A 14,321-nucleotide genomic window follows, 5' to 3' on the forward strand; every position below is an offset into this window, starting at 1 on the left:
GCTGCCACGCTGGTCTTTGTGTAAGGACCAGAAGTGGAGGTTGATGGAAGGACAGAGAGGCTGTTTAAGGTGACTCGTCTGGAGAAGGGAGATTGGTGGTAGAAGGGCAGACAGCCAAAAACTGAGTGAGGGGAGGCGAAGAGAACGGGGGGGGGAGTAAGCCTCAGGTGAGAGAGGGGGAGCTGGGGAAAGGCCCCCAGGAAGAAGAGTGGGAGCTGGGGGGAGCGGGCCGGGAGTAAGGCCCAGGGAGAAGGGGGGAGCTGGGGAGCGGAGTGAGCCCCAGGTGAAGAAGAGGGGAGCTGGCGGGGAGTAAGGCCCAGGGAGGAGGGCGGAGCTGGGGCGGGAGTAAGGCCCGGGAGATGGGAGAGGGCCTTGGGGGGCGCGGGAGTAAGCCCCGGGGAGCAGCTGGAGAGGATCCGGAATAGATCCGGCAGAGGAAGAAATGGGCGGGAACCTCCATAGGAGGGTGGAGTGGCGGTAGCCAATGGGCAGTGGGCATGGGCGGTTTGGTCGGGCCGGGATTGGCGACGCGTGGCCGAGGTAGCCAATGGGCGTGTCGCTGGCAGAACTTGCCCTTAGCGGAGGTGTGACGTAGCAGGGGGCTAGAGCGGTGACAGTTGCCGTGTGCGAAGCCTGCGCCTCTTTCTCTTGGGTTGCGGGCGGAGAGGCAGCAGCGCGCCGGTGCTGAGGGTGAGTGCCGGGCTGGGGGCTCCCGGCGCAGCGACGTGTCCGAGGCCGCGCCGCTGCCTTCCCCGGTGGCGGGGGCTGAGCCCGGCGGCCACGGGGATTCGGCGGCCGGTGACAGTGGCGGCCTGACAGCAGCCCCCGCGCCCCCCCCCCCCCTCAGACGCACGGGCCTGGCTCCTAGCCCCGGGAGCCCCGGCTCTGCCCCGAGCCCCAGTCCCGGCAGGGGCAGGTAGGGCCGGGCGCTCGCACTGGCGGTGCCGGGCCAGGGCTGCGGTGCCCGCTGCACGCACATTCGGCTCCCCCGGGGCTGGGCGCATCCCACGGAGATGCAGGGGCGAAGCTGGGCTTGCCTGGGCACCGCTGTGGTCGCTAGTGGCCGTTTGTGTTGCTGTGGCCGCCCTGGTCCCAGGGCACGAGCGAGGTGTCAGCTCTTCCCGGGAATCTGCCCCCCACCTCGGTCCAGGGGTTAAACCTACTCAAGCGCCCCAGTCCCGTTTCCAGAAGCGATTCGGGCATTTGGAGCAGGTCTCCTTGAAAGCCAGTGAGATGCAGGTTCCTCAAGCTCTTAGTGCTCTGAAATCTTTACCTCAGGGCCCCTTCTGCCTTTTTGTTCTCCTCCTTCCTCCATTCTCCTTTCTCTCTTACTTCCCTGTTTTGCTAAATTCTTCCTCTGCATGTTGCTCTCAGCAGCAAGTCCTAGTTCACACCGTCCCGTGAGTTTCACGCTCCCCTTCTTCCCTAGTCTAATTGCTAAAATGGTCAGCAATTCAGTAGTTAATAGTGGTATCGAAGTGTCATCATTGAGTTTTAGCATTAATATCCCAGTGAGATTAATAGGGGGAGGAAAGTTTTGCCCTTCTGAGTCATTGTTTCCTGCTGTCTTCTGACTCAGCGGGACACCACTGCATCAGTTACATTCCGAGGACTTTCCTCTTAACAATGAGGGCTATAAACTCGATTTCCAAAATGAAAGCCTATATTCTGCATAGTCTGAATCTGTTCTGTGGATCACATAAATACATCAGATGGGCCATGTATTTGACATTCTGGGCTAGTGGAAACTGAATGAAGGGGGGAGTTCAAATGTCATTGAGAGAGACACCACAACCCACCTATTCCTCCAAGGTGATAGGACACGGGGTCGTACAAACAGTTACCTTCTCCCTTGGCTGTGTAACATTAGCCTCCCCTGCTGTTTACATCCTCAGTGTCCTGCTTTTAACTTGTCTTTGATAGCTCTTGGCAGAGAAGAGAGTGATGGCACAATTGCCCTCTCACAAATGACCCAATTATTAGATCTTTTTAATGATGTATATTCCTGAGCCTGATTTAGGTGTGGTGTAATTTTTGTGAAGATCTTGTTTGGAAAAGGTTTAAATAATACATAACCAGCTGTAGCTGTTCCTCCTGAAAGCTTGTGCCTTGTAGCCAACCAGTCTGATCTGTGTAATCTGAGTCTTTATAGACTGAAAATATTTCACTGATTTCTCTGCGTTATATTAATTCTCATGTAAAGACATAGACTTACAACATGGGATGATTTTTTGATGCTTTAGTAAGGGCAGTGAACAATAGTTCAATTTGTATGTGAGGACTGCAACAGCACTCCCTCATGAACATTCTTTGTAACTGGGTGAAGTTCTTTACGTGTTTTCTGCAGTCTGTCTTCCATCCTCACCCAGGAACTGCTCTCCGTCCACTTCATCAAATGCTTTTGCCTAATAACTATATTTGATGTGGCCTCAGCATAACTCAGTTTTTCTCCCTCCCAGAGCTCTTACCAAGTTCTTGTTTTTTTTTCTGGTTTACAGTACTCATGCAGGGCAGGGTACACATGGTTGTTGGGTTGTTGCCTCCCCATTGTCTGGGTTTCTAAGGAGGATTCTTTAAAAAAAATCACAACTTTCAAATCCATTTCAGTGTTGCTGATTGACATTTTTCTTCTTTAGAGGAAAGTAAGAGGGAACCCAAATTGGTTGTTTCTAACTGGTAATGCCTAAGGCCCTACTAAATTCACAGTCCATTCTGGTCAATTTCATGGCAAGAGGGTTTTAAAATTGGTAAATTTCATGATTTCAGCTGTTTACATCTGAAATTTCAGGGTTTGTAAGCATGGGGGTCCTGACCCAAAATGTGATCTGGGGAAGGGGTGGAGGGGTTGGACTGCTCTTAGCCCCAGCTGGAGTGGTGGGGGGGCATGGAAGTCCCAAGCCTGGGCTGCCCCAATATCCGGCTTCTGTGGCAGAGGGGGTGATCAGATTTCACAGGGGAGGGCTGATTTCAGGGTCTGACACATTTTTCACGGCCGTGAAATTGGTAGGGCACTAATAATGCCAAAAGGTAGCTTTCTAATAGATGGCATGTACAGCTTAAATTCCCTACTTGTCTTTACTTAAGGCTTGTCCATTCTGGAAATTTTCCCAGTGTAGCTGTGCTCTTAGTAACACTGGCTACACTACTAGGGAGGTGTGTTGAGGGGCCTGGCTGTCATGGACCAGTCACATTTGAGTAGTTGTAATTTTGACTGATGCAACTGAGCTGTATTTCAGTTATCTCTTTGCCGTTTCTATTTGTAAAATCTCTTTATGTGATGTTTTGAAAAGCTAACACAAAGCTAATATTTAACAGCAGGGGCAATGGCTGGTAAGATAGTCTCTTATGTGAAAAGAAAAATATTGATTTTTTTTTTTAAAGAGCTAAACATATAGCATCAGTTTATTTGAACAATAAACAATAGGACTTTAGCTTTACTTATAAATTGAGTTTTGAGAATTCATAACTGTGGAATTTGCTGCAAAATGCATCCCTTGTTTTAAAGTTGTCCAGCAGGATCTAAGCTTATGTTTTTAGCCCTTATGAAAACTTTTTCAAATATGAACCAGAATGTAAACCAATGCTTTTGTTTTTGAGTCTACAGACAGCCTGAAACTCTGAAATGTGAACTGCCCGTATTTGTGTCCACTATTAATCTCTGTCATTTGACTAGCTTTGACAATGTGCTTTTTCTGCTGTGCAGCACAACCCCCCTCCCCCCACTGTCCTTGCCCCAGAGATCTGCCTCCATTTCACTGAGAAATCCAAAGGTGGGGGCTGATTTACTGTTTTTCTTTCTCTCTCCTCTCTTTCCACTGCCCAGTGAAGGGGTAACTGTGAAATCTAGTGAGGATGAACATATCATGTTTCCACAAACAATTTAAAAGCTTATTCATCTTTATTGGAGATAGTGCCAGGTAGCAAGAGAGCTAGTTGATCTGGTGAAGAACAAGGACTTCAGGCCTCACAGTGTCTCACCTCTGTTCCTGTTCAACAGGAAATAAACAGATGTATCCCTTTCACAGTGCAAAGACTCAGTTTCCTTACATTTTTTACACCATCTTACACACATCTCCAAATGCTAAAAACCCAAACTGTCCCCTACTCACTGCCAAAATATACTGTGCCTCCTGTGACAGACATCTACTGCAGTGCAGTCGTGTTATATTAAAGATCCAAAATCTTGGGACAGAGCAAAACGGAATTCAGTAGCAAAATACAAGAGAAAGTGTGCTAAAATTGTCTTATTTTCATGTTCTTTAAAAAGCAAAAATCCATAATTTCTCTGAAGCTGCTGCAGAATTTCTTGTCTGCTGCTTTGGAATGGCACAGAAACCAGGGTCCCATGCTCCAGAGTTTAGGTCCAGGTTGCTGCAGAATACATTGAAAGGAGAGTTGCAAGTTTTGTTAATTGGATCACTTTTCTGAGTTAGTTAGAACCTTTGTGTTTCAGTACTTGTTCATTGGCAGCTGAGTTAGATCCCAGTGAAATTAATGGGGCAGTTCATACCTTATAGCTATTGGCTCTCTGCAAACTCAGGCAGTTTCTGATTTGTAATATCGTATAAAAATAGAATACATAAAAGGAAAATGGTTTCCCAGCAGGCTTAGTATACAATGGAAATTAATTTTTTTAAAACTTTAATTGTTCTTAGACTTTAATTCGGATAAAACTTTTGCCCTAATGAAGAAGCTGAAAGCTTCAAATGGAAATCTGTTAAACAAGGTGGGCTCCATTGTGTAATGTTTAAAAAATTTATTGGCCATTTTATAGTTACCTGTAACTTTAACATGAAATGTGACTCATGTCAGTTTTACTGACCTAAATTAATGCTGAGTTTTTATTCTATCCAGCAAAACTATGTAGTATTAGAAAAAAGAAAAGGAGTACTTGTGGCACCTTAGAGACTAACCAGTTTATTTGAGCATGAGCTTTCGTGAGCTACAGCTCACTTCATCGGATGCATAGGATGAAGTGAGCTGTAGCTCACGAAAGCTCATGCTCAAATAAACTGGTTAGTCTCTAAGGTGCCACAAGTACTCCTTTTCTTTTTACGAATACAGACTAACACGGCTGTTACTCTGAAACCTGTAGTATTAGAAGAATCTTGGTCTCCTCTAGTTGCAGTAGTGTAACTGAAATTTGTAAGTGCTGGTTCTCTTCAACTGATGAAGAAAAGCTTTAAAAGACTAGACTCTGTTAAACTTTGTTGCAAAATAGAAATCTGAAAGAACTAATTCAACTTTTCCGAGGCACCCATCATAGAATTTAAGTAGGTAAGTTCTTAAGCTTTTGCTTTGCATAGTGTCTACATATCTTAAATTATCCTATGTATTTAATCTGTTATTTACGGGAGGCTGTAGTTGCACCTCGGAACTAAATAGTGAGCCCTATTTTTTCCCCACATCGCTCCTGTTTTTTTCTCTTAACTGTTCTCCCCCTGGTGTGGAAAAATCTACACAGAGTGAATCTAGGAATATTCAGCTGTACCTTTTGTCAGATGTTTTACAGAATTTGAATGGAAAAGTAGTAGTGTGCTACTCTTCTGTTGAAATTATATAATGGTTGTTTTTTTCCTCTGAAAACACAGAGAATCTGTCCACTCTGGAAGCATGGAAAACACAGAAAATGTCCTGGAAACTTCTGTAATACTGGTTGTATAAGTGAACTCTGCCCTGATATTATCCTTGGATGGTAGCATTACAAGGTTCATGTTCTAACATGGATTAATTGTTCTTTTAGAAAGTTTGTTCTGTTTTGCATAAACATGTTCATTCTCTGGCACAATGTCACTTTCCACCTATTTAATCTTAACTTCAGAAAAAATAATCACGCTATAAAGATGGAAAATTCCATTCCCCACAAAGCTGTCAGAATGTGGAATGGCTTGCATTTTTAAACAAATTCTGTTTTAGGAGAGGCTTCTTGTGCTCTCAAAGTAGACTTATTTTGCCATTTCGTTTTTGTCCTCAAGATCTAATCTCTTCTTCAGGTTTCCAAGCAACTCTTATCTCTAACTTTTGTGTTTAGGAAATGACTTGAGTTTAGATGGGCTTCTCTATTGCATAATTAGAGACAAGATATCTGAAGTCATGGGTTTACTGGGGAGTTATAAGAATGTAAGACAAACATTCATATCCAGCTGCATCTATTCAGTAGTTAATTATTCAAGTAACTATCAGAATTTCTGTAGTGAAGTCCTTTCATGAGTCTGCTTTTCAACTTAGCCATTGATTTTTGTCCTCTAAATGAAGCAAAGGGTTCCATTTGCACTTCTTAAGTGATGTAATTTTTAAAATCTATATCCTTTATTTACAGACAGACAAACTTCACATGATGAAAGTACAGGAGAATTTATATCGAAGCACAAATTTCACTTCCAAAACTCAGGCTGGCCTAAACTTTGTGTGGAACGGTTTTGTTCCTGTCAAACTTGATAGTACTGTCATCTAAGCTTTGGGTCAGCCCAGTCAGAACTGGGCACAAGTTTTGCCTACTTCTGGATGGTTTTATTTACTTTCTGATCTTATGTTAATGTTTTTAAAGGATACAAATTTGCCCATCTGCTGAACTATAGAATAAAAATTATTATTGATTTTATATATTATTGTTTGCCTTTTTATTTATATTGTATTTTTTATTATCTTACTAAATTCAATTAATACAATAAAAATACTACTGTAGTTGAAATGGTGCTGATTATTGCTTTTTCATGAAGATGAAAATAAAACAATTAATTTCTCTGAAGCTGCTCCAGAATTTCTAGTCTGCTGCTTTGAAATGGCACAGAAATCTGGGTCCCATGCTCCAGAGTTTAGGCCCAGGTTGCTGCAGAGTACATTGAAAGGGGAGTTGCAGCTTGTGTGCATACACAAGAACTTAATCAGAGATGTTAACTTTCTGTAGACCACTGAAATATAGTAAATGAAAGCAAGAAACTTGTTTTATCAGGTATTTGATGTGGGTACTACATTCCTTGGTACCGAGTATAAACTTTTTCAGTTGAATTGCAAAAGAGTTGTAAATTCTATAATCCTGGTGGAATAGGCACTTGAATCCCTGCAAGGATTTCCTCCACAAGTAGAGTATGTTAGTTCTAAAGTGTCAATTTTCTCTTTTCAGATCTGTAACAATATACCTGAAGTCAAGAATGTTTTCCAAACTAGCCCACTCGCAAACCTTTGCTGTTCTGCGTCGTGGCGTTCATTCTTCAGTGAGTGCTTCTACGTCAGTTGCACCTAAAAAAAACAGCCAGGGAACTCTGTCCTCCCAGTACATATTTGAACGTGAAGCTAAATATGGTGCACACAACTATCATCCCCTACCTGTTGCTCTAGAAAAAGGAAGAGGTACTGTATCTTGATTTGCCTTTATGCTGCACAAGAAAGTGTGATGCTTCAAAACTTTTTAGGGATGTTCAGGATTTTAAAAACTTGAAGGTTGGCACATAATTTGGTTGCATCCAAGATAGTTGATGAAACCTAGGATTTGTCTACACAAACAAACACTTAATTTGCAACAAGCTGGGGTATAAATCTACCCAGCACTAGCCTGCTGTGCACTAATTGTACATGTGTTCCCTGCCATTGCACCCTAAAATGGGAGTAGATCATACCATACTATGGAATTCTTAGTGTATTGCAGCAGGGTCCCCATGGACACTTAGTGCACAGAAGGTTAGTGAGGGGTAGATTTATACCCTAGCTTGTGTAGACAAACCCTCTGTTGCTAATAAGGGATTGTGCAACTAATGACTTCTAATAAAACTGTTTGATTTGGTTCAATTCAGTCTGAGGATCTAAACCTTGAGAGGTCAAACCTTGATTGGCCAAAAAGTTTTATGTGATTGCTTATTTCAGTCTCCATTATAAATGCTTAATATCTAGACTGAGTCTTGCTATGAAGTCTAAACCAACTGGCAGTTGGTTTGGCACTGCAAAGCTGGTATTTAGGGTGGGATTTTCAGAGGCATTTAACTGATTTAAGAGAGAAGTCCCATTGACTCTGTGAGGTTTGTGCTACATTTACTTAAATGCTTTTGAAAAAATAATCCTTCAGTCTTTTTTTTTTTTTTAAAGCCTTAATTGGAAAAATTCCTCATCTTTAAGTTAGAATGTAACTTATTTGAAAGACTCATTATTCTTGTCAAGTAAGGAGTTTCTTTTGCTGAAGATGAGAGCTTGTTTCCTTACAGCTCTTTCCTGAACCTTAAACAGTTTACACATTTTTACTAGAGTAAGGAATAGGCAATGGTATATGAGACACCCTGGCACCCCCTTATTCAGCACTGTCATATAATTAGGATATGTTTTGTACAAAGTATGCCTTGTGAGGTATCATTCTAAAAGTCTTGATCTGCTAGACATTAATATCTCATTGGATTCTACGTGCTATCATATGTGAAGTTAGGCTAGGTATGTGTTACCGAAACATGTTGTGAAATTGAAAACACCCATAAGCAGCCTTTCAAGTACAACAGTAAAAAGGCCAGACAATGTTAATGGCTTATTGAGGAAATGCACACAACACAAGGATTATCCCAGGAACTGTGTACAATAGAAACCTCTCATAGATAGTACTGCACAGTGGGGACTATTTGACCCAGGTCACAGCAAAAGAGCTTTCCAGCAAGTGGGAAGAAGATATAAAAGGGGAAAATATCATGATGGTACCTCACTCTCCCTACACAACACACGTGGAAACACCTAAGGAACAGAGACTGAACTGGGGAAGTGATGGTCACAGGCTAAAGGGATCTCTAGCCTGTGTATGAAAACCTGGGAAACCCAAGCTGCAAAGCAAAGGCAGCTTATGCCTTAAGAATCTGCCAGCCTGTTTATCACTCAGGGTGAGAATTTGCTAATTCATATCCTACCTATCTAGTATGTTAAGCTCAGTTTGTGGTTTTTGTTTGTTTACTAGGTAATCTGCTTTGATCTGTTATCACTTAAAATCTATTTTAGTAGTTAATACTTACTTTATGTTTAATCCAAACCCATGTGTGTTTGATTAGGTGTCTGGGGAAAATCTCAGTTTAGTTACCACAAGTGTGCATGGTCCTCTTCACATTGAGGGAGAGGCGGACCAGGTGTTAAACCCGTATACTGGCTAGATTCATCCAGGGAAGGATGGTACTGCTCTAGGATCCTAGGCTGGGAGGCTAGTGGTTAGAGAGCCTGCATGTAACTGCAGCTGGGTACTGTGTCCCTATCTGTGTGAATGCTGGTGAAAGTGCAAGCTTGGAGGGCTTTGCAGCTTGTCACAGCAGTACAGCGTGTGGGGGAGCCCAGCCTCGTGGGCCAGAGGGCTCAGTGGTACCCCAGTTCCAGGTGGCACCCCAGGGGGAACCTGTCACAGTGGTATAGTTGGCAGGATCATTTGCACAGCTTGTTGCTCTGAGTGAGTTTTGCACTGGTGGTGATTTTTAAGTGTGAAGGCTAGAGATCAGTCAAAGAGGTTACCAGTTTATTATTTTCTGTTTTGCTTATTTCGGCAAAGGAAGTAGGGACAGAAAAGCAGCAAAATGAGTGAAAGTTAAACTAGTAAGAAGCTGGAGCTGTGCAGACTGCAGGCAGAAGAGAGAAAAAGAACACAAAAGAGTCTTGGAATTAAAACAATTACAGAGAAAAGAAATGGAAGCAGAGAATGTCGGACAAGAAACTGCACACCGAAGAGCCGTGGAAGCAGAGGAGGCTAAGCAAAAAGCTGAACATCAGAGAGTGTTGGAACTGAAACAGACAGAGGCTGACAAAGAAATGGTGATCCAGAAATTAGCCATGGAGGAAAAAGAAAGAGAGGAGTGCCAACTGGATTTGATAGAGAGGCAGAACCAGAACACCCACACGCCAGTGAGTCCCACCTCTCCAAAAATCCACAAATGGGAATAGTTGTGTCCTGCATACAGTGAGACAGGGGACATTGCTGAATATTTCTTCACCTTTGAGAGGCTGTATGTACTTCACCAGATTCTTGAGAACCAAAAGATGCCCACTTTGATTGAAGTTGACAGGTAAAGCTCTGGTAAAGCTATTGAATAAGATGCCAATTAGAGATGCTTCAGATTATGGTCAATTCAAGGAAATGGTTTTGAAACGGTTTTAGATTACACCTGAAACAGAGTAAAATTTTGAAGCCTCAAGAGGGGTGCTGGGATGAATAATATGGCATATGTAAACCACATGAAAGATTTGATGGAAAAGTGGTAAGGGGGGAAAGGTGTTACAAGCTTTGAAGGAATATATGACCTTGTTGCTCTTGAGTATATGAAAAGATGATGTAAAGCAGTGTTTGTGGGACAAAAAAGGGAAAATAGTGAAAGAACTGGCTACTCTAGCTGATCAATTTGAGCAAATTCAAGCATCTATTGCAAACAAACCACAGACAGAGGGGTTTAAACCTGACGGGAAGCTGGGTTCCTATTTTACCCTGGGAAGAAGGAGGGTGGATCGGAGGCTGGACACTTACCGCTCCAAATCCATTCCTCTAGTCCTCATCCCAAAACTCCTATAAAAACAGAGGAGCCCAGAGGTGCTATCAGTGTAATTACAGTTAGCATCTGAGGAATAAATGTCCTGTAGTGGGAAGGAACAGGCAGCTAGCAGCATTTCCGTGAATATCTACCCTGAACACAGAGGCACCTCAAGGTTTGTAAAAGTAGCCTCTGCCCAGCCGGGCATGAAGCACAAAGCCTGTCAGGATTAATGGCAAAGAATACCTTGGGTGGGAAGAGACAGGGTCAGAAATTTCTGTGGTTAGAAGGAATATTGTACAGGAAAGTGACTTAGTACCAGGACAGATTGCAGAGCTTTTATTAGTGGGAAATTACAAAATCCTCGTGTCTTTGGCTAAAGTGCACATAGAAAATGAGGATTTGGGAGCTGTATGGTTTGTGGCAGTAGTAAATGATAATCCAGTTGCTTTGTTACTGGGAAATGATTTCTTCCGTGTAGCTCGGGCTGTCAAGGAGAAATTTTATCCTGGACTCCCAGAGGGAAAGGGTGAAGTCCCAGGAACTGCTGTGGGAGTGTCTCTTTTTAATTTCTCTGAAGCAGTGCTAAACAGTATGCTTCCAGGGGTGGGTGTGGTTTAGGCCAGTTCCTGCTCAGTAGCTAATGGCAGGATCTCCTCTAGGGAGGAGGGGAGTGTATTGCCTGTTAGTGAGGAAACTGTCCAGGTTGCTGGCTGCCAGCAGGTTGTAGATAAACAAGGGACAGACCTCGCTCTAGGGTGCATAGGGATTCATAGAATCATAGAATATCAGGGTTGGAAGGGACCTCACGAGATCATCTAGTCCAACCCCCTGCTCAAAGCAGGACCAATCCCCAATTAAATCATCCCAGCCAGGGCTTTGTCAAGCCTGACCTTAAAAACTTCTAGGGAAGGAGATTCTACCACCTCCCTAGGTAACGCATTTCAGTGTTTCACCACCCTCCTAGTGAAAAAGTTTTTCCTAATATCCAACCTAAACCTCCCCCACTGCAACTTGAGACCATTACTCCTTGTCCTGTCATCTTCTACCACTGAGAATAGTCTAGAACCTTCCCCTTTGGAACTACCTCTCAGGTAGTTGAAAGCAGCTATCAAATCCCCCCTCATTCTTCTCTTCCGCAGACTAAACAATCCCAGTTCCCTCAGCCTCTCCTCATAAGTCATGTGTTCCAGACCCCTAATCATTTTTGTTGCCCTTCGCTGGACTCTCTCCAATTTATCTACATCCTTCTTGTAGTGTGGGGCCCAAAACTGGACACAGTACTCCAGATGAGGCCTCACCAACGTCGAATAGAGGGGAACGATCACGTCCCTCGATCTGCTGGCTATGCCCCTACTTATATATCCCAAAATGCCATTGGCCTTCTTGGCAACAAGGGCACACTGTTGACTCATATCCAGCTTCTCGTCCACTGTCACCCCTAGGTCCTTTTCCGCAGAACTGCTGCCTAGCCATTCGGTCCCTAGTCTGTAGCGGTGCATTGGATTCTTCCGTCCTAAGTGCAGGACTCTGCACTTATCCTTGTTGAACCTCATCAGATTTCTTTTGGCCCAATCCTCCAATTTGTCTAGGTCCCTCTGTATCCTATCCCTACCTGCCACCGTATCTACCACTCCTCCTAGTTTAGTATCATCCGCAAATTTGCTCAGAGTGCAATCCACACCATCCTCCAGATCATCTATGAAGATATTGAACAAAACCAGCCCCGGGACCGACCCTTGGGGCACTCCACTTGATACCAGCTGCCAACTAGACATGGAGCCATTGATCACTACCCGTTGAGCCCGACAATCTAGCCAACTTTCTACCCACCTTATAGTGCATTCATCCAGCCCATACTTCTTTAACTTGCTGACAAGAATACTGTGGGAGACCATGTCAAAAGCTTTGCTGAAGTCAAGAAACAATACATCCACTGCTTTCCCTTCATCCACAGAACCAGTAATCTCATCATAGAAGGCGATTAGATTAGTCAGGCATGACCTTCCCTTGGTGAATCGATGCTGACTATTCCTGATCACTTTCCTCTTGTGTAAGTGCTTCAGGATAGATTCCTTGAGGACCTGCTCCATGATTTTTCCGGGGACTGAGGTGAGGCTGACTGGCCTGTAGTTCCCAGGATCCTCCTTCTTCCCCTTTTTAAAGATTGGCACTACATTAGCCTTTTTCCAGTCATCTGGGACTTCCCCCGTTCGCCACGAGTTTTCAAAGATAATGGCCAATGGCTCTGCAATCACAGCCGCCAATTCCTTTAGCACTCTCGGATGCAATGCATCCGGCCCCATGGACTTGTGCACGTCCAGCTTTTCTAAATAGTCCCTAACCACCTCTTTCTCCACAGAGGGCTGGCCACCTACTCCCCATGCTGTGTTGCCCAGCGCAGCAGTCTGGGAGCTGACCTTGTTCGTGAAGACAGAGGCAAAGAAAGCATTGAGTACATTAGCTTTTTCCACATCCTCTGTAACTAGGTTGCCTCCCTCATTCAGTAAGGGGCCCACACTTTCCTTGGCTTTCTTCTTGTTGCCAACATACCTGAAGAAACCCTTCTTGTTATTCTTAACATCTCTTGCTAGCTGCAGCTCCAGGTGTGATTTGGCCCTCCTGATTTCATTCCTACATGCCCGAGCAATATTTTTATACTCTTCCCTGGTCATATGTCCAACCTTCCACTTCTTGTAAGCTTCTTTTTTATGTTTAAGATCGGCAAGGATTTCACCGTTAAGCCAAGCTGGTCGCCTGCCATATTTACTATTCTTTCGACACATAGGGATGGTTTGTCCCTCTAACCTCAATAGGGATTCCTTGAAATACAGCCAGCTCTCCTGGACTCCTTTCCCCCTCATGTTATTCCCCCAGGGGATCCTACCCATCAGTTCCCTGAGGGAGTCGAAGTCTGCTTTCCTGAAGTCCCTGGTCCGTATTCTGCTGCTTACCTTTCTTCCCTGTGTCAGGATCCTGAACTCGACCAACTCATGGTCACTGCCTCCCAGATTCCCGTCCACTTTTGCTTCCCCTACTAATTCTTCCCTGTTTGTGAGCAGCAGGTCAAGAAAAGCTCCCCCCCTAGTTGGCTCCTCTAGCACTTGCACCAGGAAATTGTCCCCTACATTTTCCAAAAACTTCCTGGATTGTCTATGCACTGCTGTAGTGCTCTCCCAGCAGATATCAGGATGATTAAAGTCGCCCATGAGAACCAGGGCGTGCGATCTAGTAGCTTCTGCGAGTTGCCGGAAGAAAGCCTCATCCACCTCATCCCCCTGGTCCGGTGGTCTATAGTAGACTCCCACCACTACATCACTCTTGTTGCTCACACTTCTAAACTTAATCCAGGTTTTTCTGCAGTTTCATACCGGAGCTCTGCTCCCTTACATACAGTGCTACTCCACCACCTTTTCTGCCCTGCCTGTCCTTCCTGAACAGTTTATAACCATCCATGACAGTACTCCAGTCATGTGAGTTATCCCACCAAGTCTCTGTTATTCCAGTCACGTCATAATTCCTTGACATCACCAGGACCTCCAGTTCTCCCTGCTTGTTTCCAAGGCTTTGTGCATTTGTATATAGGCACTTGAGATAACCTGCTGATGGCCCCTCATTCTCAGTATGAGGTAGGAGCCCTCCCCTCACAGACGTTCCTGCCTGTGCTTCCTCCCGGTATCCCGCTTGCCCACTTACCTCAGGGCTTTGGTCTCCTTCCCCCGGTGAACCTAGTTTAAAGCCCTCCTCACTAGGTTAGCCAGCCTGCTCGCAAAGATGTTCTTCCCTCTCTTCGTTAGGTGGAGCCCGTCTCTGCCCAGCACTCCTCCTTCACGGAACACCATCCCATGGTCA

At 44.4% G+C, this 14,321-nt stretch overlaps 1 protein-coding gene across 2 annotated transcripts in view; it reads left to right on the top strand.

Moving 5' to 3' along the window:
* Positions 1–551: 551 nt before the first annotated feature.
* OAT (ornithine aminotransferase) overlaps positions 552–14,321 on the top strand; it is a 30,973-nt gene continuing 17,203 nt past the window's right edge. The window contains exons 1-2 of one of the 2 annotated variants that reach the window (XM_043551320.1): positions 552–690; positions 7,123–7,350. In XM_043551320.1, the coding sequence (XP_043407255.1) occupies positions 7,152–7,350 (199 nt within the window). In that variant the 5' untranslated portion in view covers positions 552–690; positions 7,123–7,151. Of the gene's footprint in view, positions 691–7,122; positions 7,351–9,513; positions 10,011–14,321 lie in introns of those variants that run through there. The other variant, XM_037904115.2, reaches the window with a different exon arrangement.

The sequence above is a fragment of the Chelonia mydas genome, chromosome 7 (assembly GCF_015237465.2).
Source record: "Chelonia mydas isolate rCheMyd1 chromosome 7, rCheMyd1.pri.v2, whole genome shotgun sequence".
Classification (NCBI taxonomy): domain Eukaryota; kingdom Metazoa; phylum Chordata; order Testudines; family Cheloniidae; genus Chelonia; species Chelonia mydas.